Source organism: Rhinopithecus roxellana, chromosome 10 (assembly GCF_007565055.1).
Source record: "Rhinopithecus roxellana isolate Shanxi Qingling chromosome 10, ASM756505v1, whole genome shotgun sequence".
In the NCBI taxonomy this organism is placed as follows: domain Eukaryota; kingdom Metazoa; phylum Chordata; class Mammalia; order Primates; family Cercopithecidae; genus Rhinopithecus; species Rhinopithecus roxellana.
Genome location: NC_044558.1, coordinates 119282604 through 119307967, shown reverse-complemented (window position 1 = coordinate 119307967; position 25364 = coordinate 119282604). Strand labels below are relative to the sequence as shown.

General features: G+C 42.1%; 1 protein-coding gene across 2 annotated transcripts; it reads right to left on the bottom strand.

Annotated features, from left to right (window-relative positions):
* Nucleotides 1–298: 298 nt before the first annotated feature.
* Nucleotides 299–25042, bottom strand: NUDT4 (nudix hydrolase 4). Of its 2 annotated transcripts, none has more exons than XM_010383934.2 (5): nucleotides 24510–25042; nucleotides 8300–8410; nucleotides 7505–7549; nucleotides 3720–3807; nucleotides 299–3398 (listed from the first exon to the last, which is right to left on the bottom strand). In XM_010383934.2, exons 1-5 carry the CDS (start codon nucleotides 24606–24608, stop codon nucleotides 3193–3195), a joined length of 549 nt encoding a protein of 182 aa, XP_010382236.2. In that variant the 5' UTR covers nucleotides 24609–25042; the 3' UTR covers nucleotides 299–3192. The 2 variants fall into 2 exon arrangements, with proteins under 2 accessions (XP_010382236.2, XP_030794182.1); XM_030938322.1 differs by having other exon boundaries at nucleotides 3720–3804.
* Nucleotides 25043–25364: the final 322 nt, after the last annotated feature.

Genomic DNA, 25364 nt, shown 5'->3' with positions numbered 1-25364 from the left:
ACTAGTAAGGATCATACAAATGTACCACTAGGAAGAGATAATGGATATGATCATCAATGGGAGAACAGTAAAGGTGTTACTGTGGAATTCCCGACAGGCTTCCACTTGGAGGGGGAATATTTGACCAAAGTTGAAACAACCCATGGTGGGCACATAATGCACTATGCCCTGAAAGGTATACGTTTCCACTGGGTGTTTATACATTTCAAAGTTAAAAGCATGCACCTTACCCAAAGTTTCAGAAAGCTGGTTTGCAAATCTGAGTTCGTGTGTGTGTGTGTTTTTCAAAAAGCCATGATCATTTTTTCCATTTTTATTTGATGTTTCCAAATATAAAAAAGTCAAGATTCTTACACCAATTATCTCAAATGAGACCATGCAAAGCAATTCAGTGTGTACAACAATCATTTTTCCCCTTCAGTTCTGCTGCTTTATACAACAGTGTGATTGACAGAAAATTGGATGGCATGTGCTTGGTTGGAAAATGTCATCCATTTACAAAATAACAACATCATGCAGGACAGTTCCTACTTTGTCTGCAAGTCAATTCACAAAAAACTACTTATTTTCTGTTTTTTATTTGGGAGCCACATGGAACTGAAAAATTTCACTGCCCAATTTTATTCAACTACCCCATCAAAAAGAAATCACAAATGACAGTCCCAACACTGCAAATGTTGGAGGGTTGAGATAGTAGACACTATTTGTTATACTCAGTAGAGTTAACTATATATAACAGAAATAAATCTCCCTAGGGCCTTTCCTCTAATTTTGCTAGACTGGGTTCCAGGAGAATCGTGAAGAACCCCTCATGTAAAATTTGAAGTGTAAAAACTGTATTGTTGCATTATGCAGATTTTTGCTAGTTGCATAGACTAAAGACAGTTGGTTTGCTAAATGGCACTGAAAATCCTTAGCGAGTGTCACTATTCAGTCCAAATGTTTCTGACCAAAGAAAATTATACAACAATATTTATAGGCTAACTTTAAAGAGATGGTTGACATTAATACTGTACATATTTTACATGTCAAATACATAGTCCAAGAGTTTATAAAACAAGTTCATGCATTATTACCTTATTACCTCTAAGAATATCATGTACAAGATAGGCACTCCCCTACCCCCCAGTACTTATGACAGCATTTCAGGTGGAAGCAGTCTTATATACAAAAACAATCCAGTTTCTCTGCTATATTAAGTATATAATTTAAGGAAATTTCAGAGATTACTGACCAAAAAAATATTTGAAGATAGAAAGCGTCAATTTGTGGGATTTAAAATGTTTCCTGTATAAAAGAACACCCAGAATATGTAACCTCTGTACAAAGAAAAAATATAAAAATTCTGGATGATCACGTTTGATCACACTACATACTTTAGAATGAAATGCTGCTGGTTAAAAGTTTTTCTGCTTTACTCATTCCTTTGACAACATTAATTTGTGAACATTTATATTTAGTTCAGCTGTATTTATGGCACGAGATCTCATTTTCAAAATGGCACTAATTTTCCTTAAGTGTAACAGCACTCTATTTTTAGCAGTAATTTTATTTTTAAAGGTTAATTTGTAGAACAAATGTTTTAACTATACTTTTTTCTACTCTATACTCCCCAGTTACAATATTTACAAAGGGCTGAAGTCTACATAAAAAAAGATCTTTGACTGGGCGCGGTGGCTCATGCCTGCAATCCCAGCACTTTGGGAGGTCAAGGTGGGTGGATCATGAGGTTAGGAGTTTGAGACCAGCCTGACCAACATGAAGAAACCCCATCTCTACTAAAAATACAAAATTAGCTGGGCCTGGTGGGAGGTGCCTGTAATTCCAGCTACTCGAGAGGCTGAGGCAGGAGAATCGCTTGAACCCGGGAGGCAGAGGTTGCAGTGAGTCGAGATCGTGCCATTGCACTCCAGCCTGGGCAACAAAGGGAGTCTCCAAAAAAAAAAAAATCTTTTACTTTCCCCCATCCCTCATTTTAGTCAAACTTCTCCCACCTCATTTCTGCCCTGGTTGGGGAAGTGCAAGAGTTTCAGATAAGGTATCTTACTATGTGTTTTAGATGGGATTCTGGATTTTAAATGAGTATAAAGTAAAAGATTTAATTCTTAGTTCAGGTATGTTCCAGTGCCTCGAAAGTTAGTTATGTGACAAATAGTACCTGTTGACAACCTAGAAAAGATGAGACATTCTAAGGTGCCCTAACAATCTTCAGTCTCTAACAGCTGAACAGGAAGGCCATTTCACTCAACTGTGATGCAGTCATCACTGACTGGCATTTAGAGTTAGATTTCAAGACTCCACTCCTGTGGGGGGCCACTAGATTAAGTAACTGAATACATTTTAAGAGCAATGTACATTGAGGGAAACACGGTTCTAAGGTATTATGCGTAGAAAGAGTATCGATAATGGGAACTGGCAACTGAGCATGCTGAACCAAATTCCATGAATACAGTTTTCATGTCTTTACTACATGCATTTTGCTAATATTTCCCTAAAATATTCACCAACTCTATAGAGTTATACTTTGTGTTAAGGTACTATTGAGTTATAAGGGAAATAGGCATATCAGGTAGCTAGTGACATAATACCAGTTGTGAAAATTCAGACAAATGAGTCAACAAATCCCCAAAAATGGCAAATTAAGCCCCGTGACAAAATAACTTAGTGGCTCATACAGAAATAGCCCAAATCTGGAACTTTTGAATTAAAATTGTAATCCTGTAAAACAAGTTTTGGGGTGCTTGGATTTCTTTAATACCAATAATATTTTTCATTCCCACCACAGATGGATCTGCTGAATATGCTAATGCTGCGAATGAGAAAACAATTTTGGGGGAAGTATACTCACAAGTAATCTGATGACAAAATAAATCACAGACTGAGGTCAAGTGGACAAAAAATTGAAAATATGCTGTGAGAAACAGATAACCAAAATAATATAGGGGTTTGCGGGGTGTGGCACAGTTAAGGCATCTAAAAAAAAATTCCACATGGCTTTGGCTTATTGAAATATTTTACACTATTTTTTTTTTTTTTTTTTAATTTTGAAAGCATCTGAAAAACATGCAAATTGTTTGAAAACCTTGCATGGCAAATTCAGACAGTTTGCAAGCGTCATTCAGATGTTTGATGAGGAAAACAAGCCTCTCCCCGTGAGACTGCACATGGTGGCAGAGGCCTACCCAGTTCTCTCTATCTTATACTACTAGATGGCAACCCAGAGGTCTGTGCAGCAGTTACAAACAAGGCATTATTATCTGGAAGGGAAGGGACCGTAGAATTTCCGTTGGCTGGGGAACAACCCAGCTTTAGCTTTTCCAGATACTCTGCATGTACAGGTTTATGACACTGGAGAACTTTGATAGCATCTTCTACTTTGAACCACTCTCTCTTCCTTCCTAGAGAAAAGAATGACATTGGTTACAAGACAGTCCATTTTAAAAAGTAAACCATGTAAGTAATGTCCACTTACTCCCTGACAAATGACTGGGACAACAACATGCTGGGGAAGAACTAAGATGAATGTGCATCTCTACATTTCAGTTACCTTCCCTGCTCTAAATGAAGTGACCAGAAATAATCTAAGATGGAAACTGGACACAGAAATATAGCATCTGACTTAACAGTATTCAGAAAACAAAAGGGAGCTTACTTATATTAACATAATCTTCCCAACCTTCTGTTAGAATAGAGTATTCAGATATCAAAAGGGAACTTACCAATATTAACAGAATCTTCCCAATCTTCTAATATTTCAGTGACTGTTAGAACATAAACATATGTTCTATGCTTTCGGTCTTGGTTCTGCTTGAATATAAAAAGCAAATGCATTTTAATCTACAGGAGCTAGCCACTGACACATTTTCCAAGGGAAAAAATTAGTCTGCCTTACTGCTGATTAGTATAGCATATTTCCCAGCACAAATATATTCAGTTGTACAGTCCAGCACGAAAGTGATTTTATATAAGACAAAACATTTAAAAGTTAAAAAGATAGAAGACTAGAACTACAGCGTCATCACTACTGGTGGTGAAATTGGCTCTCCATACTACTTTTTTTGTAGAAGTCTGAAGATGTTGCCCAGGCTGCTCCACTCCTGCCCTCAAGGGAACCTCCTGCTTTGGCCTTCCCAAAAACTGAGCTTACAGGTATGAGGACCCAGCCTCCAGTACTAAACTTTTAACACTGATTTCTGTATATCTGATGTTATTTTCTTTTTTTTGTTTTGAGAACAAAAAAAAGTCACCCAGGCTGGAGTGCAGTGGCGCGATCTCAGCTCACCATAATCTCTGCCTCCTGGGTTCAAGTGATTCTCCTGCCTTAGCCTCCTGAGTAGCTGGGATTACAGGTGTGCGCCACCACGCCTGGCTAATTTTTGTATTTTTAGTAGAGATGGGGTTTCACCATGTTGGTCAGGCTGGTCTCAGACCCTGACCTCATGATCTGCCCACCTTGGCCTGCCAAAGTGCTGGGATTACAGGTGTGAGCCACCGTGCCCAGCCTATCTGATGTTATTTTCATAAAGAAAATCTTAAGAGTTGAATGGAATCTTATTAAAATAATAGACCTGCATTCCCATAGTTTTTATCCTATCCCCTCTTCCCTGGGGCTAATCATGACAACCTTTCAATGCCATGGAAAACTGCTTCCTTTAGGACCTTTGTAAGAGCAAACAGCACCAGTTCCTTTAAGCACTCCTCCTACACAGGCCTATCAAGGTACACATAAACAACAGTCCATAGCCTGGCGCAGTAGCTCACGTCTGTAATCCCAGTACTTTGGGAGGTCAAGGCGGGCGGATCACTTGAGGTCAGGAGGTCGAGCCCAGCCTGTCCAACATGGTGAAATCCCGTCTCTACTAAAAATATAAAAATATTAGCTGGGCGTGGTGGCGCATGCCTGTAATCCCAGCTACTCAGGAGGCTGAAGTGGAAGGATCTCGAGCCCAGGAGGTGGACGTGGCAATGAGCCCAGATCATGCCACTGCACTCCAGCCTGGATGACAGAATGATACCCCATCTCAAAAAAAAAAGAAAAACAAACAAACAAAAAAAAAACCATAAATAAATAAAACAGGCACCCGCTTGTTTCTAGGTTAAAAATTAAACAAGTTAGCCTTCTTTGCCATAGTCCACAACTTTAGATACTTGTCCCGATTTTGGCCACAAACAACCTGAATAATCTACTCAAAACAGTGGGTTTTTATCGTTGGGAAGGATATTTTTATATCTGAGAAGGAATAAAAACAATAAATTAGAGGCAACTGTCACTTAACACATCATTATTTTTAAGCATCAGTTGTTTTATTTCTATGTCTGACAAATCAATACATTTATTATGCTACATTCACAAATTCATTAAAATCACTGGGATGAATGGGCAGGGCAATCCAATTTTCCCTTATACTTTCTAAGGGGAAAGGTATTTTTTGACTGACATGTCCTGGTAAACAGTATTTGTAAAGCACTTAATACTGTTACCTTCCCATATTATTTAAGCTTTATTTATAATGTGAGATGTTTTCTTCAAAAACCTTGTCAGCTTACTGACAAATATGTTATTTGTAAAAACCTCAATATGTTTTTCAGTTTAACCAGGAGATGGTGCTATTTAACTGGGTGAAGCAACTGCTGAATTCTGGAAAAGACTGAACTCTACCTGAATGACTTTTCTCTTTTTTTTTTTTTTTTTTTTTTTTTTTGAGACGGAGTCTCACTCTGCAACTTCCACCTCCCAGGTTCAAGCAATTCTTCTGCCTCAGCCTCCCAAGTAGCTGGGACTACAGGCACACATCACCACACCCGGCTAATTTTTGTATTTATTTCGTAGAGACAGGGTTTCACCATATTCGCCAAGCTGGTCTTGAATTCCTGACCTCGTGATCTGCCTGCCTTGGCCTCCCCAAAGTGCTGGGATTACAGGCATGAGCCACCACACCCGGTCAACTTTACCCTTAATAATTACTGTATTCTGGTAAAAGTCATCAATTCTACCAAGTGCTATAGAATCGGGATTTTTTTCTGATTTCCTAAGGCTTAAAAATAAAATTTATATGGTTCATAGTACTATAAAGACTGAACTAAGCTATAAATAGTACTCTGAAAAAAAGGAAAGTGACCATGTTTCTGGTATACTCTGTATCTAGGTCTGAATCTTGGATGAAAATACATCTGGACCTCCTTTCTCCCTGGCTTCCAAAGAGTGCCTATCACATTCAAATTCCCTCCCTGAAAATTCTATTCTGCCTTCAGTAATAAGAGAATATATGAAAGAGAATTGTGTTCTTTTAGCATCTGTTCTATGTACCTGAGATTTGTATTTTCATACAATCCTTTAAGTCACTATGTATTTCATACAATATTATTTGCTAAGGGCAATGGGGACATTTCCAGATAAAATACATGAGACCTAAGCCTTTAGGTCATACTAAAAATATTGTACCTCCTAAAATATCTATACCCTAAATAGTCTACAGTGGATTAAGAGAAACATTTCAGTATCAGCTCCACTGTATTGTCAAACAGAAGTAATCACTACATAATAATGCTGTATAAAAGTGATGTTGGTCTTTTACGTAGGCCTTCGTGATCGTTTGGTAGTGTGGAACAATGGCGCTGTCGTGGCACAGCAGAGCAGCTCTGAAGATGCAAAGATACATGAAATAATTCCAGAACATGCTGGAGCGTTATTTAATGGAAAACCGCTTGGTTAAAACCTGACACTCTTAATGGCATTCTGGGTGTGGACGATCAGCCAGTGAAGATAATGAATGTCGGATGTCACTGACTAGCAGCTTCATTTTGAATGAGGGTCGCTGTCTGCCCATTGATAAGAGGCCAGATTGTCTTGGAAGTTCCAAAGTTGCAACGATTTCTGGCTAGTGCCACGAGGTTTACTTGACTGTTGTATGAAAAGCTGATGAGAAAACCATCCAGAAAAAAGCTCTTCGTTTTACAAACACGAAAATAAAACATGTAATTTGGGGGGGGTGGGGGGAGTGATGTCAGCTGGGTGCCGTGGCTCACGCCTGTAATCCCAGCACTTTGGGAGGCCGAGGCAAGCGGATCATAAGGTCAAGAGATGGAGACCATCCTGGCCAACATGAAGAAACCCCGTCTCTACTAAAAATACAAAACTTAGCTGGGCGTGGTGGTGCGTGCCTGTAGTCCCAGCTACTCAGGAGGCTGAGACAGGAGAATCACTTGAATCCAGGAGGCAGAGGTTGCAGTGACCCAAGATTGTGCCACTGCACTCCAGGCTGGCGACAGAGCGAGACTCTGTCTTAAAGAAAATAAAAAATATAAGTAAATAAATAAATAAACAAACAAACGTGATGGCATATGAAAAAGTGGCTTTTACTTCCCTCCCTCCCTAATCCTGGACTGATGCCTACTGCTAGTCTGACAGAAATGTCTGGTTCAGGCTGCTGCCACATTATTTGGTTGGTTAGGAAGAAATCATTAATTCTATTATCAGCAAAGTGAAGATTACTTTTTAACTCACCTCAAATATGCCCAGAAGTCTGCCTAGTTTTCCTTTGACTCCAGCCTATTAAAAAAAGATAAAATATAAAATGTTTACCTTTTTATAACAAAATGTATATAAATACAACTTATACTCGGCTATTAAATCTAAATACAATACCTCTCCCCATATCAACTCACTATCTTCCTGCTTCTGTGAAGTTTTTATTGTCATTTACTTCATAAGTAGCAAGGACTGATCAAAAATTAGTATTTCTGGCTGGGCACTATGGCTCATGCCTGTAATCCCAGCACTTTGGGAGGCTGAGGCGGAAGGATCACTTGAGGTCAGGGGTTTGAGACCAGCCTGGCCAACATGGTGAAATCTTGTCCCTACTAAAAATACAAAAATTAAGGCCAGGTGTAGTGGCTCATGCCTATAATCCCCAGCACTCTGGGAGGCTGAGGCGGGTGAATCACCTGAGGTCAGGAGTTCGAGACCAGTCTGGCCAACATGGTGAAACCCTGTCTCTACTAAAAATACAAAAATTAGCCAGACACGTTGGCACGTGCCTGTAATCCCAGCTACTTGGGAGGCTGGAGAATCACTTGAACCTGGGAGGCAGAGGTGACAGTGAGCCAAGATCGTGCCACTGTATCCCAGCCTAGCAACAGAGCAAGACTCCATCTCAAAAAAAAAAAAAAAAAATTAAAATTAAAGTTGCGTCAGGCAACAAAAAGCACTGCTGCACCCATCTCCTTGTCTTAGTGTTATGTAGCAAAAGGCCTTGTTTTTAAAACTCCGAAACAGAATTTGTGTGAAAGAACATCTCACCTCCTCATAAACTTCCCTCACGGCTGCACCGCCAGGTTCCTCCTCAGGTTCCATTCCTCCTCCTGGGACAATCCACTGGTCTGGGTACCGGCTGCTACTCACCAGCAGCACCTGTAAGGTGAACCGCAACTGTATACTTCCAGCCTGAGAAACATTTCATATATAAACAACATTCTCAAACCTCTGCAAGGTTGTAACTCTACTCTAGATTAATCCATTTTAAAACTTAATTAAAATTATTAGGGGTACGCATTATACCACAAAAATGCAATTAACAATCTTTGTTAAACACCATCTCTCTGAAATCAGAATTAACATTAACATGGTCACACTACCAAATCACCTGTATCTAATAAAATAAACTACCAGATTCAATTGGTAAAACTCTTGAATTATTGGATACTAACAAAGGATAAAAACAGAAACTTGGCTTATTAGCCAGAGTTGTATGCACTGAGATCTATGGTCACATAAGTTTCTTTAGTTATGGAATATTCCAAATTTAAGGACATGACCATAGGTAGGTTTCCTTGTTTCCTCACCTAGAAACTAAGAATACTAAAAAGAAAACAGATTTAGGAGAAAGAAATGGGGAAATGCACCTAAAATCGATTCTTGATACAGAGTGCTTGTTACTGTTATGATTAGGTGGCAAGAAGCATCCTTCATATTTTAAACCTGCATACATGGGCCAAAGTCACTTCATTCTGCTAACAGGCAGCTATCATTTATGATCTAGAACAGGACTGGCAATCTGCAGTTCACCACCTGTTTTTGTACAGTCTGCGAGCCAAAAGTATTTTTACATTTTAAAATTATGTGAAATTCAAATTTCAGTGTCCAGAGATGGAATTATTAGAATCAAGTCACACTTACTCATTTTTACATATTGTCTATGGTTGTTTTAGTGATGCAACAGCAGAGTCAAAGTAGTTGCGACAGAGACTGTGTGGCCCTCAAAGCTTAAAATGTTTATCTGGCACTTAATTTGGAAAAGTCTATGGACCCCTTACCAAGAATAGTATTAAGACTGAAATGTGGCTGGGCATGGTGGCTCACACCTATAATCCCAGCACTTTGGGAGGCCGAAGTGGGTGATCACCTGAGGTTAGGACTTCAAGACCAACCTCGCCAACATGGTGAAACCCCATCTCTACTAAAAATACAAAAATTAGCTGGCGTGGTGGTGCCTGCCTGTAATCCCAGCTACTTGGGAGACTGATGCATAGAATCATTTGAACCTGGGAGGTGGAGGTTGCAGTGAGCCGACATTGCACCACTGCACAACCAGCCTAGGCTGGTTGGAGAGTGAGACTCCATCTCAAAAAAAAAAAGACTGAAATGTACAAACTGTTACAAAAATATCCTATTATCTTAGACAAGTATCCTAGAGTTTAACTATTTAACAGGTAATGGGTATTACATACCCATCTTTTAAATGAATACTTGGCTGGGCGCGGTGGCTCAATGCCTGTAATCCTAGTACTTTGGGAGGCTGAGGTGGGCAGATAACCTGAGGTCAGGAGTTCAAGACCAGCCTGGCCAACATGTTGAAACCCCATCTCTGCTAAAAATACAAACAATTAGCCAGGCGTGGTGGCAGGCACCTGTAATCCCAGCTACTTAGGAGGCCGTGGCAGGAGAATCACTTGAACCTAGGAGGCAGAGGTTGCAGTGAGCCAAGATTGTGCCACTACACTCCAGCCTGGGCAACAGAGCTAGATTCTGTCTCAAAAAAAAGAGACAGAGCTAGATTCTGTCTCAAAAAAAAAAAAAAAAAAAAAAATATTTGTGGGCTAGCTTATGTTGAACTTCACTAAAGTTAAATATCAACTCGAGGTGAGCGTGGTGGCTCACGCCTATAATCCCAGCACTTCACACCTATAATCCCAGCACTTTGGGAGGCTGAAGTGGGCGGATATCTGAGGTCAGGGGTTCAAGACCAACCTGGCCAACATGGTGAAACCCCATCTCTACTTAAAAATACACAAATTAGCGACCGGGCGCGGTGGCTCAAGCCTGTAATCCCAGCACTTTGGGAGGCCGAGACGGGCGGATCACGAGGTCAGGAGATCGAGACCATCCTGGCTAACACGGTGAAACCCCGTCTCTACTAAAAACTACAAAAAACTAGCCGGGCGACGTGGCGGCGCCTGTAGTCCCAGCTACCCGGGAGGCTGAGACAGGAGAATGGCGTGAACCCGGGAGGCGGAGCTTGCAGTGAGCACTCCAGCCCGGGTGACAGAGCGAGACTCCGTCTCAAAAAAAAAAAAAAACACAAATTAGCTGGGTGTGGTAGCACATTCCTGTAGTCCCAGCTACTCAGGAGGCTGAGGCACAAGAATTGCTTGAATTCAGGAAGCAAAGGTTGCAGTGCGCTGAGATTGTGCCACTGCACTTCAGCCAGGCCAACAGAGTGAGACTCTGTCTCAAAAAAATAAAAAATAAAAATCAATAAACCAATTTGAACAAAAGTGTCGACAAAATTATCTCAGTATACTGCCTTCAAGTAAATTTAAACAGTTCTTCCTGGAAAACACATAGGGTTTATCATGAAGTTTCATTCCCAGTGTAGATAGAGAGGATGATGACAGACAGGGTCTCACTCAGACATCCAGGTTGGAGTACAGTGGCACAATCCCTGCTGACTGCAGCCTTCACTTCCCGGGCTCAAGTGATGTTCTCACTCCAGCTTCCCCAGCAGTTGGGAATACAGGCACCCACCACCAGGCCTGTCTTAATTTTGTACTTTTTTTTTTTTTTTTTTTTAATGGAGTCTCGCCCTGTCATCCAGGCTGGAGTGCAGTGGCATGGTCTTGGCTCACAGCAACCTCCGCCTCCTGGGTTCAAGTGATTCTCCCATCTCAGCCTCCAAAGTAGGTGGGATTACAGGCACCTGCCACCACAACCAGCTAATTTTTGTATTTTGAGTAGAGAAAGGGTTTCGCCATTGTTGGCCAGACTGATCTCAAACTCCTGACCTCAAGTGATCTGCCTGCCTTGGCCTCCCAAAGTGCTGGGATTACAGGTGTAAGCCACACTGCCCAGTCTGATTTTTGTATTATTTTATAGAGGTGGGGTCTTGTCATGTTGCCTAGATAGGTCTTGAAACCCTGGGCTCAAGTGATCTTTCCACCTTGGCCTCCCAACTGGGATTACAGGCAAGAGCTGTAAGGTTTTTTTTTTTTTTTTTTTTTTTTTTTTTTTTTTTAATGCATGCCGCACCTCTATCTGCCCTGCTCCCTCCCTGCTGCCAGGAGCTGCTGGCCTTTAAGAGTTCACAGCCAGCACAGAAGACCTCTCCTATTTGACTAAGTTACCAGGAACTCAACTTTTCCAAACTGGCAAGTTTCAAGCTGACAATTAGCAACTCCCACCTTTCTCTCAAGCCCCCAAAATGCTGAGTTAAAAGAGAATATCTATTCAGGCATGGAACCCCTCATTAGAAAAGCAGCATTCCAGGCTGGGCATGGTGGCTCACACCTGTAAACCCATCCTAGCACTTTGGGAGGCTAAGGTGGGCAGATTTCTTGAACTAAGGAGTCTGAGAACAGCCTGGGCAACATGGCAAAATCCCCTCTACAAAAAATACAGAAATTAGCCATGCATGGTAACATGTGCCCGTAATCCCAACTACTCAGGAGGCTGTGGTGGAAAGGATCACATGAGCCCAGGAGGCCGAGACTACAGCAAGCTGTGATCATGCCACTGTACTCCAGCCTGGGCGATGGAATGAGACTATCTCAATAAAAAAAAATTTAGAAAAATAAAAAAAAAGGGGGGGGGGTGGGGGGAGCTATTACATTATCATTTTATGCCCAGATGAGACTTTATAGAAAATCAGAAAAAGAAAATTAAAAATCCAAAAGTGCATGCAAGGGTCTCTAAGTTCAAATTCCACTTTAAACAGAGAAACTACAAATCAGATTTCAAAACCTTCGTATTTTATTCAAAATTGGAGGCTTACAGAGGATCTATGGCCAACCAAAGGCACTGGCCATCAAGACTGGCAAGTGAGTGTAAGTTTTTAAGTTAAATAAAAATGTTAAGGGTTTGTCTCACATCATGGGAAAGTAAATAGCAACTACTGGTCCGGACTGCAGAGTTACAGGCCTCTTGTTCTGGTCACTAGGTATGAGTTAAGGATAAACTGGTTTCTATTGCCTAGATGAAATTCTTGTTATACAATTCTATGCTAAGCAACTTCCTGGATTACCTTAATAATGGGACATAATGCAGGTGACTAGCCACCTGAAAAGTACATCATCACTTAGTAAATAGTAAATAGGGAGTTTCAAAATCATCCATATTCAAAATGTTGCAGTCCTGAATAAATGAAATGCAAAGTCTCATGTATCTAGGTCAATGACTATGATGTTTCCAGTTCTCCAAGACAGAGAGCTAAACTACAGGAGATTAATAATGGTGAATTAGTATAAGCTGTGTCTGCTTTTCTGAAGAAACATTTTATGCTTCAGATTTTTTTTTTTTTTTTTTTTTTTTTTTTTTTTTTTTTGAGACAGAGTCTCGCTCTGTCGCCCAGGCTTGAGTGTAGCGGCGTGATCTCGGCTCACTACAACCTCCGCCTCCTCGGTTCAAGCAATTCTCTGCCTCAGCCTCCTGAGTAGCTGGGATTACAGGCTCCCGCCACCACGCCCAGCTAATTTTTGTACTTTTATAGTAGAGATGGGGTTTCACCATCTTGGCCAGGCTGGTCTTGAACTCCTGACCTCGTGATCCACCTGCCTCGGCCTCCCAAAGTGCTGGGATTACAGGTGTGAGCCACCGCGCCCGGCCTATGCTTCAGATTTAAAACCAAACCTGCATCTACATGACATCAGCATGACTAAACTTTTCTTCTAAAAGTCAGTAACATGGAACCCTTATGTGTCAACATCTCTCTTTCATAAATTACTTTTTAGACAGTCTCATGAAAACAGTATATAAATTTGATAAGTGATTTAGCATAATCTAATAATTTATGGTGTAAGAATCCCTTGATATTCCAAAAAGAAAATATTTGATCAAACCATTATCTTCAACTGTTTCTTTTCTTTTTATTTTTTTAAGACAGTTTCGCTCTTGTTGCCCAGACTGGAGTGCAATGATGCAATCTTGGCTCACTGCAACCTCCACCTCCCTGGTTCAAGCGATTCTCCTGCCTCAGCCTCCCAAGTAGCTGGGATTACAGACATGCGCCACCACGCCCAGCTAATTTTGTATTTTTAGTAGAGACAGGGTTTCTCCATACTGGTCAGGCTGGTCTTGAACTCCAGACCTCAGCTGATCCACCCGCCTCGGCCTCCCAAAGTGCTGGGATTACAGGCATGAGCCACCACACCCAGCCAAATGTATCTTTCATAAATAAATAAATAAATAAATAAATAAATAAATAAGTCAATAAATTTGAATGAGTAATTATCTCATTTAAAGGTTCTCATTTAAAGGTTGCTCACTGCAACCTTTGCCTCCTGGGTTCATTTATCTATGGTCCAGAAATGATTCACATCTGAACTACTAGCTTAAGGCAGATTTGCTAATATCCAACTTTTGGTGATGGCAGTTTTGAAATTCAGTAATAAGCACTTGTCTACTCATCTAAATTGACAAACCTGCAGATAGAATTGGGCTCCTCTGGGCCCTTGATCTGCCAATTAATTCCAGTCTGTCCCAAACTCTGCTTTTGAGCTTTTCATGCTTTTGAGGCTCTAAAGCTAACACAGTCACCACCAGCATCATATGGTTAAATTTAAGGTTAAATAAAATTTAAAATTCAATTCCTCAGTGCAGTCATATTTCAAGTGCTCGTCTCAAGGGTCACATACTGGACATCTACAGCCAATGTAACTGTTAGTTATTTATCCACTTTTAATTTTCATGCAAAACCTTACCACTTTAAAATGTTTTTCAAAAGAAAATCAGAATCATGAAAATGGGCTAGCAGGAAAGAAGCATCATGCACATGGTATCCAAACTAAATCTATTCACTTTCATCTTTACAATCTTCAACCCCTAGAAAGATAGAGAACAGACTGACTCCTGTCAAAAAGTAACAATTCCGCACAAGTTCTCCACCTTAAAGAGAAGCACTATGGAGAAAGAAGTTGCTGATTTTGCTCCTTATCTACTAATTGTGTGATACTGAACAGGAATTGTATGTGATGAAAAGATACTGAATATACATCTTTCCCTCAAAGAGCTTATATTCTTGGAGGTACGGTTGGAGTAAAGTCACAAAGAATGCTCAGTATTTTGTCTAAAAACTGCAAGAACACATACATCTATATAAATCTATATCACGATAAATTGTGGACAAACGATTTAGCCTAATCCAGTAACTTATCACCCACGAGTCCCTGGACATCCCAGGAAGAATAAACTTGGTTAAACCAGTAACTTCAAATATATCTTTCCATAAAATGATCACTTTAAATGGGTACTTAATATCTGAGACACAGAAATGACTGGTCATCTAAACAACTAGCTTATGAAAAGAGGTCTTACATAGATGTGATGGTGACAGATTTGAAAGTCTGTTTCATTAAGTACTTGCCTACTCATCTTGAATAGTTCATTTGGGTGTTCAAATAAGGGCCAAGGTCACATTTGGGGTGGGGGAAGGTGGGGAGAAGGCAGTGACTAAGAGTGAGCAAGAACCGAGGGATACACTCCAGATAAGAGAACAGACTGGCGTATGTCTGCCAGGGTGGAAAAATATGAATAGCATTAGTAGAGAGAAGGACAATTAAAACAGTCCCCTATCTGCCCCCTACCCCAATAATAATGAACTGGTGGTTTTTAACTTAAGGCCAATTAGTGTGATAGCAAGGCCATCCTGTGATTATCTGGGATCTGTCATGCACTTGGAAGCGGTCCCCAGCACTAGATCTAGACCAATACAGATGAAAAAAGGTTGGTATCACACTGGAGCATGTTTATATTTTAATTAGGCAGACAACAGAGGACACTAACAACTGTTTTTAGGCAGGTGGTTGTGATTAAGATGAAAACATAACTCAGTGTTTCCCTAAGAACCCCCACACCTGCTCTTTTGTCCAGTGCTATATGACCATTTCTCTCTTCAGAAAAACATTTCACCAAGTTAAAAAGCCTGGGATTATAAAAGAGAAACTGGGAGTGGTGGTGAGGAGTTGCACCGTAGTGGCGCACTGTCACTCCAGAACTATCAAGAACTCAAGAATTACAGCTTTTCTGTTGAAGTCACTTGGAATCTGTTGAAGATGAAATCATCAATGTAGATTTTTCTGGACTACATTTTTATAGAACTACTAAAGTAATTCACCTTGAAAACCCAGTTTTGTAAAGAGCATGCAAATAAAACAGTCCAGCCAGATGCAGTGGCTCAGGCCTGTAATCCCAGCACTTTGGGAGGCCAAGGCAGGAGGATCACTTGAGGTCAGGAGTTCAAGACCAGCCTGGCCAACATGGTGAAACCTCGTCTCTACTAAAAATATAAAAAGTAGCTGGGCATGGTGGTGCGTGCCTGTAATCCCAGCTACTTGGGAGGCTGAGGCAGGAGAATCACTTGAATCCAGGAGACAATTTGCAGTGAGTTGAGATAGCGCAACTGCATTCCAACCTGGGCAACACAGCAAGACTCTGTCTCAAAAATAATAATAATAAAAAAGTCAGAGTCCATTCAGTATTGTTTTCCAGAGGCCAAAATTAGTAAGAAAGTATACTTTCCTTATCAAAGATTTAGCTATGTTCTTTCAGTTAAGAGTTCTCCAACCCAGACAAAAGATTTGACGTATCTGCTAATGCAAACGTTAAGTGTTCCACAAAAATTTTTTTTGAGAATGATGAAAATATCTACTAGAGTCAATAATGGAAATTTTGTTTCTTACATAAATTTTGGAGATACGAGTTCTGAGCAGTGTTTTTACTAGTCATACATCCACATTTTTCAGCTTCACTATACCTTTTCTACTAAAACTCTGTGGGAAAACTCAACTATTAATAGTTTTGTTGTTGTTGTTGTTGTTTTTGAGACAGGGTCTCACTCTGTCACCCAGGTTGGAGTGCAATGGTGCTATCTCAGCTCACTGCAACCTTTGCCTCCTGGGTTCAAGCAATTCTCATGCGTCAGCCTCCTGAGTAGCTGGGATTATAAGCCTCCTGAGTAGCTAGGATTACAGATATGCACTACTATGCTCGCTCATTTTTTTTTGTATTTTTAGTGGAGACTGGGTTTCATCATGTTGACCAGGCTGCTTTTGAACTCCTGACCTCAAATGATCCACCCACCTCGGCCTCCCAAAGTGCTGAGATTACAGGTGTGAGCCACTGCGCCCAGCCTGAACTATTAATATCTTTTATAGGCAAGACACAATGGCTCACACCTGTAATCCCAGTGCTTTGGGAAGCTAAGGCAGGCAGACTAAGTCCAGGAGTTCAAGACCAGCTTAGACAACATAGGAAGACCCTGTCGCTACAAAAAAAAAAAATCAATAAATTAGCCAGGCATGGTGGATGTACCTGTAGCCCAAGCTACTCGGGGGGCTGAGGTGGGAGAATCACCTGAACCTGGGAAGTTGAGGCTGCAGTGAGCCATGACTATGCCACTGTACTCCAGCCTGGGTAACAGAAGTGAGATTCTGTCTCAAAGAGAAAAAAGAAAATTTTATATATACACACACATACACACACACACAGTTTTTTAAAAAAGATTTACAAATATATATACATAATCTATACATGCAGAAATCTAAAATCAAATTTCAGCACAATTTATTGTAAAGGCTTTTTTTGGTTTGTTTTGAGGGTGCCATTTACTGAATCACAGCAACATAACCATATAACCATAATGGTTGCTTTTCTTGCAATAATATTGATTTCAAATAATGGGCAGCTGCTCCTAAGCCCCTCCTACAAAAGTGGAAGAATCTCAATCTCTAGAACCCTATCACAACGCATTATTCTTCAATACTCCCTCTAAATGCACACGACAGGCATCTATACATTTCTATGATACCCTCAAATTTACTAGTATAGTTAGCATGCTAATTAATGCTCTAAAGATGGGTTATAAAAGCTTATTCCACAAAGACACACCAACAGTTGACAGAGCCACACATGGTCATTCATAGGTTTGAAATTCCTTTATAGGAATTTCATAATCATTCATAGGTTTGAGTAGATTAGATTTTCTGTATCCATCAAGATGCCAGTCTGTTACATTAGCGATGACAGAGATGAAGGAAGATGCATTCAACCTTCCAGATAAATCAGAGCTGAGACCATAGGAAAGATTTATGAAAAGGAGACTACTCATTCTACCAGGCTGCAGAGCCAGACTTGGAGCACACTCAGACCCCAAAGCCAACGCTATTAGTGTGGTGAGAAGTGAAGGCATCTCTTCCTACTCTATTCAATCTATCTTCACATAAGCATTCTTCCTACTACACTACTAAATCTTACTCCCTCTTTCCATGTATTAGACAATTCCTAGAATAAAACACCACTCACCTGGCACTGTTGAAGAGTTATTTTGTCTTTTCCTAGATACCTAAGGTTTTAAGCATTTGGAGAGAAGCATTTATCACTTTAAGAATAGTGTAGTGGCCGGCCATGGTGGCTCATGCCTGTAATCCCAGCACTTTGGGAGGCTGAGGTGGCTAGACCATTTGAGGTCAAGAGTAAGAGACTAGCTTGGCCAACATGGTGAGACCCCGTCTCAACTAAAAATACAAAATTAGCCAGGCGTGGTGGCATGCACCTGTAATCCCAGCTACTTGGAAGGCTGAGGCAGGAGAATGGCTCGAACCTGGGAGGCAGAGGTTGCAGTGAGCCAAGGTCGCGCCACTGCACTCCAGCTTGGGCGACAGAGTGAGACTCTTAAAAAAAAAAACAAAAGTCTGTGAATTAGAATGATCTATTGCAAGCCTGCTCAACCTGTGGCCCGTGGACTGCATGCAGCCCAGGTTGGCTTTGAATGCAGCCAAACACAAATTTGTAAACTTTCTTAAAATATTATGAAATATTTTTGCAATTATTACTTTTTCAGCTCACCAGTTATCATTAATGTTAGTGTGTTTTATGTATGGCCCAAGACAATTCTTCCAATGAGGCCCAGTGAAGCTAAAAGATTGGGCACCCCAGTCCAGGCGTGGTGGCTCATGCCTGTAATCCCAGCATTTTGGGAGGCTGTGGGCAGATCGAGACCATCCTGGCCAACATAGTGAATTCCCATTTGTGTTTCAGCTTTTACCCTTAAAGCTGCAATTGTCATGGCTTGGCTCATAGTCTCTACTAAAAATACAAAAAATTAGCTGGGCGTGGTGGCATACGCCTGTAGTCTCAGCTACTCAGGAGGCTGAGGCAGGAGAATCGCTTGAATCCAGGAGGCAGAGGTTGCAGTGAGCCGAGATTGCACCACTGTACTCCAGCCTGGTGACACAGTGACAGAGCGAGACTCCAAAAAAACAAGATTGGGCACCCCTGATCTATTGTATAGAATCTATACCCCTTTGTCAACTGACGGGTCCTCCTGGCTGAGGATGTATAAGAGAGTGCTGTTCAAGGGCTATGTAATGCAGTTATGCCTTCAGAGGCTGTAGGTCCCTGGGCCCCGAATTCCCATTTCTGTTTCACCTTTTACCCTTAATGCTGCAATTGTCGTGGCTTAGCTCTAGGAACTCCAACCACTATATAGATACCACGTTCTGTTCCTGGGAAGGGGAGGGGAGGAGCCATCCAGAGAACCTCAAGTGATCCGTAAGAATGAAGAGGTTTATTTTGAAAATTGTAGCTATTTAGAAACCGTTTGTTGTTATTTTTGAGATGGAGTCTCGCTCTGTCACCCAGACTGGAGTGCAGTGGTGCAATCTCAGCTCACTGCAACCTCCACCTCCTAGATTCAAGGGATTCTCCTGCCCCAGCCTCCAGAGTAGCCAGGACTACAGGCGCACACCACCATGCCCAGCTAATTTTTGTATGTTTAGTAGAGATGAGGTTTTGCCATGTTGCCCAGGCTGGTCTTGAACCCCTGACCTCAGGTGATCCACCCAGCTTGGTCTCCCAAAGGGCTGGGATTGCAGGTGTGAGCCACTGCACCTGGCCTGCTTATAAACTGTTTTGAGGTTGCTTTCTTTCTTCCCAAATTATCATGAATCAGGATATCATGAATGGTTAAAACTACATGTTAACCTACTTCTACTATACTTAACCAAAATTAGGCCAGCAGTGTTATTAGGAACACCCACTATGCACATAGACATTTTACAAGAACATAGGTTATGAAAATGGTTTGATACATGCTAAACAGTTACCTACTATTATTAAGAAAATTAGTACTTCTTTTTGGACTACAGAGGCACAGTAGACCAGAAATAACAGTTCTTTCTTCTAAACTATGTTTAGCTCTAAGTTATATGGGATTGGTAGATAAGTATTATCAATAATGTGGTAAGTCAGGTTGACCATGGCATTTTTACCTAGCAGGTCAATGTTTTTAAGTGATGTAAGCTTTCTTCAGTTAGAGAAAGTCTTAAGTTATACAAAGACCCTAAGAAAAAAAATAATGATCCAATGCAAATTCGACATTAATGCCTGGTTTTATGACAGGAACCTTCTGGGAGAGCCGGAGGCTCTTCATCAAGAGGTTGGTGACACTTCTCTGTGTTTAAAGAAGGCTTCCAGGCCGGGCACTGGTAGCTCACGCCTGTAATCCCAGCACTTGGGGAGGCCAAGGTGGGTGGATCACACACAAGGTCAGAACAAGGCCATCCTGGCTAACGCAGTGAAATCTCGTCTCTACTAAAAATACAAAAAATTAGCTGGGCATGGTGGCGTGCGCCTGTAGTCCCAGCTACTCAGGAGGCTGAGGCAGAATGGTGTGAACCCAGAAGGCAGAGCTTGCAGTGAGCCAAGACAATGCCACTCCACTCCAGCCTGGACGACAGCACGCAACTCCGTCTCAATAAATAAATAAATAAATAAATAAATAAATAAATAAATAAATAAATAAAAAATAAATTTAAAAAGGCTACCTTTGGATAGTACTTATTTTTGATGAAAGTGCTCTCCATTTGAAACAAATACTTCAAGAACTTAACTCTGAAGAACTATGAGCCCCAGAGTATATGTGTGAAAAGGGTGGACTGACTGTTGATTCTAAGTATAAAAATGCTAGTGGAGATTTAACTCTAGTAATATTTTGTATTAGTACTGTTGTTTATCAGAGCTCTGGTTTTAGGTTTTCAGACTCGACCTTTCCCACCAAAGCTTTACTGCATGATTTTGTACAACTCAAGATTTTTCAGTAATATATATTCAGCATTATAGCAGACCATCTATAGAAAACAGCCCCTGGCTCATAAAGCTGAAAAGCTAATTAGGGCAGCAAGTTCTATGGAAGAGTAGTGGTTAGTTTTCTTTTCTTGTCTTTTTTTTTTTTTTTTTTTTTTTTTTTGGAGACAGGGTCTTGCTCTGTTGCCCAGGCTAAAGTGCAACAGCATGATCTTGGCTCACTGCAACCTCCGCCTCCCAGGTTCAAGTGATTCTCATGCTTCAGCCTCCTGAGTAGCTGGGATTACAGGCACATGCCACCATGCCCGGCTACTTTTTGTATTTTCTATTTTTAGTAGAGACAGGGTTTCGCCATATTGGCCAGGCTGGTCTCGAACACTTGACTTCAGGTGATCCGCCCGCCTGGCCTGTAGTGGTTAGTCCTTAAGACTGATTTGTTAATGCCTCTCTTGTAAGTATGTCTGGATTCTACCCAGGATCAAGTCATTCTACTTCTCCCCTTAGCAATCCAAACCTATTTTGCTGCCAGATCACTCTCAAGCTTGAATACATCTAATATCTAAATGTTCTTTGTTCAAAACTAAGAGTTTCTTTCTTGTGTAGCAATTTCTCAACCTTACATTTGAAGTGTTGCATATTTCAACTATTACTTATCCTATGCCATCCCTAAGCTACAGCCAAATCTACCAAAGCCCCAAGTCTTGTTAACTATTTGAGATACCTGGTCCCTCCTTTCCCAGTCATCCACATCCAACTCCAAATGACTCACATTGGATCTTAACCCCAGAATACCCGACCACACTTTTCCCTTACTTTATTTATTTCCCTTTCCATTGATCACTTGTCCAAACTTCCCCTATAGAATGTTTCTTAGGAGCTAAGATCTCATCTCTTCATCCCCTTTTAAACTATCATATATGCAAATACATTCAACAGAATCCATTTCTGATTACCTATTTGTAAAAGCACTGTCATCTTTCACTGTACAAGCACAGTACGCAGCTACTCTACAGGGCAATTAGTTGTGGGCCTGTCTAGAAGTCCAGCTGCCAAAACTGAGGGTGCTTCCCCACAGAAATAACTAGCTGGGGAGGTAGGTCAAATAAACAAAACATTTAGAAACAAAGGACCAGAGCTCAAAAGGATCTGCCAGCTTCTGTGACCTTGGGATAGGTTACTTCTGCTACCTAATTTCTTCCTAAACAAATACTAATACGTATTTACCCTACAGAGCAGAAGATAAAATGGAAAATATTTAATATATAAAACCACCTTAAAAGAATAACTCTGCTCTTAGAACAACCTTCTTTCCTAGAACAATCTGTTCTAAAGTAGAAACTTACTGACAACTTCAGTACAGGAACAGCCAGATGGGAGCGCCACATAGCTTTTTTGGGGTCAAATTGCAATTACTCTTTTACTTCCATTTGTATAAACATTTCATCCTCAAACAAAACATATATTTAAATCTCCCTACCAGGATCTAGGTGTTTTTCATCCAGTAGAGGGAAACAGTTGTCACCTATTAACTAGAGAGGTGGGTTCAAGCTGGTTTTCTAGACTGTCCTGGGAAGTCTGGCAATGCAACTTCAACAGAGTGAAGCCAAATTCATAGAGAAACAACAGGATCTCCAGGAAAGCTGACAGAGTTTATTCTGTAATCATCATGTAATAGATAGAGCCTCAACCACGCACAACCACAGAAATGAAAATTCTGAAGAGCTAAACCAGATGTTAAAGTTGGCTGTGCATTTCACTTAAGGAGAATTCTAGAGTCTTCCCTCAGATCATATCCTCTAATAAGATGACTCACTCACTTCGATTCTCAACCTACAGGTTATCTGATTTACAAAGTTTTACACAATGGATGTCTCTAATATATTCTCCAAAACTTGCTCCCTACTTCACCTTACCTAATGACACTGGTCTCTTGACTCAACTAGAGGCTATGAATTTAGTATTTATTACAGTAGAAATAATATCCAAGCATAAAAATAACCATTTATTTTTATTGCTAAAGTAATTCCTAAAGCTTCTATCAGACTTTGCTTTACCATAAGCGCAATATAGATCATCATTTCAATTTCCATCACTCATATTTTCCCCTAGAGTCTAGTATTTTTACAAAGCCTGAATTCCAAGTTCACATTGCGGCAATACTTCAGTCACCACTTTCAAAAAGGCTTCCAAACTTAGCCTCGCAAAAATCTCAGTCATTCAACAAACAGAGCCCGCCATCAGGAGTAAGGACTGGACCCTGAATCCTGACTCTACCACTTCCTAATTGTGTCATTTGGGAAAGTACTTATGCTCTGCAACTGTCTCCTCACCTATAAAATGGGAATAACTTCACTACCTCCCAGTGTTAAAAGGATTAAATGTATAACAAGTTTTCTTCTGGCAGTGCCTGGCACATGGTAAGCACTCAATTAAGAATATAATTATACGGTATTGAGGAAACCAGACAAGATCCTTGACCTATCTTGATCCCTTTTGGCTATCATTTCTTTTATATTTAAAGTTTACTACTTTGCCTCAACATGGCCCCTTTCCGCTAAGGCTTTATCTTTTTTACAGAACACACTTAATGCTTGTTGACTTGTTCATTTGGTAAAAGTTAATAACCTTTCCCTTTGCAGTTTCTAGCCCTCCTAAGCAGACCCATCTCAAAGGCTGGGACTGTATTTCTCTGGACACTCGTTTGGGATTCAGGTCTAACACGTAAAGGCTATGAGTGAGCACAGAGCAACCCATCTAAAGGGCTTGGTTTCTTTTCAAAAAAAATGAAGGCAAAACAAGGGTTTGAAGGGCAAATTTCAAGAACTTTTTGTTAACATAACAAGAACTAAGCCACTGAGTGTATTCTAAGTCATACTCATCACAACTACATGGACTAGCAGTAAGGAAGCCATTAAATTCCCATCTCCAGCCTTAGTTAGCCTCGTATTTTATACACGGTTGGTTATGAAAGCAGAACTCAGAGTGTTAATTTTTTTTTACCTGTGTAATTTATCTTAAGAGTGGCAATACCAAAAGGCTACTATTGCCCTAAGCAAACTTCAACAGTGAGCCATTTTAAATAAATACGACTGAATTAAGTAAAAATCGCTCTCCAGGGAAACCCCAAGGGTCTCATTCTCAGCCCAATGCAGATGGTAAATTACACAAGGACTGCTCTTAGAACGAGAAAGGCTGCTCCTTTCCAGATGTCAAGTCAGAGAGCAAAGAACCCTTTACACATAAGCTGAGAGCTGTAGATTACTGTCTGAAAATGGCAGCTTTGCCCATTTCTAGTCCATCGTCTCCCTTTTGGCATTATTCCACATTTTTCACTAACCATCTTTCTGCAGTCAGAAAACTTTAAGAAGGTAAGGCCTTTTTAAAAATGAGGCATAATTATGCCAACAGCTAGCGGGTTCATGGACCCACAAAAATTGCCAAGACTAGACTGCGGGGTCCTCAATTCCAAGCACGAGGACTGTCTGTTACTCCACAAACATGCTTAGATCGAATCCGAGACCGCAAATGGCTGTAACATGGAAGGAAAATATGTAAAAGAGGCACAAGGGCTCTGCTGCAACACTCACGCCATTTCCACTCTCCTCTCGCTGAGCACTCGAGGTTTATCCGGCTTTCAACTCAATTCGCACATTAAGATGGTGACTCCCGCTAGGCGAGACTCACACGGCCCGGGACCTTCCCGGGGACCAGGCGCCTTCTCGAGTGCCCAGATGGAGAAAGTGGGGCTGGGCGAGCCCCCTTTGTCTCCTCTATCAGCCCCGAGAAAGGAAGTAAGAAGGGAGGGAGGAAAGGAGGGAGGGAGGAAGGGGGCTAATCCCTCCCAGCCCCTCAGCCTGCGCCCGGGCGGGATGGGAGGGGAAGCACCTGGGGCCCAGACCCCGGCGCCCCGGAGGGTAGCGTGCGCCGCTGGGCGCCCTACCTCGTCCTCCTGCTCGCTCCGGAAGCACAGGCACGCCGCCCGCTTCTTGAAGCCCTCGCGGTCGTAGGTCCGCGTCTGGTTGGGCTTGAACTTCATCATAGAGGCGGGCTCCTGCTGCTGCTGCTGCTCCGGCCGCCGCCGCGGGGGCCCGGCCGCCGCCACCCCGCCGGGGAGTGGGGGCGAGGGCGAGTCGGGCGCAGGGGCGCCGGGAGCGCTGGTCAGTGCGGGAAGTGCGGCGAGGCCGGTCAGTCCCGGGGCCGGCGGCCGCTCAGAGGCGGGCGGGACGGGACGCTAGCGCGGGTCACTGGAGCCCGGGTGCCGAGATGAAGGCTCCGCCTCTGCCCGGGTGTCCGCCGCTCTCCATGGATCCCGACTCCCGCTCGCCTCCGCTCCCTCCCGCCGCAGCCGCCAGGGGAAGGGCGGCTCGAGGCGCGCGCCACGCGGAGACAGTTGCACGAACACCCGCTCCCACTGAGCAGCAGCGCGGTGGCTACAGCGCGCCGCCCCCTCCGCTGCTGTTTAAGTGAGGCCCACACGCGCCCCGCCTCCCCCGCGCGCCACTGCGCCTGCGTACAGAGACCGTTGCAATGGGGCGGGTGGGTGGGGCGGGGGAGGTAGGGGTGCGGCCTCGGCCGCCCGGTGGGCGGGGCCGCGCGCGCTCCGGGGCTCGAGTTCGGCGAGGCCCTGGGACTGGCGCTGGAGTCCAGCGTGGGATGACCGTGCCCCGGAAACATGCCAGTGAATGGAAAGAAGCCAAGGTCCCCTCCCTCTCTGCTTATACCCTCAACTTTGCCAACGAGGACCCTAAATACCAGCTCCACTACAGGGGTTGTAACTACATACACCCTCACCAAA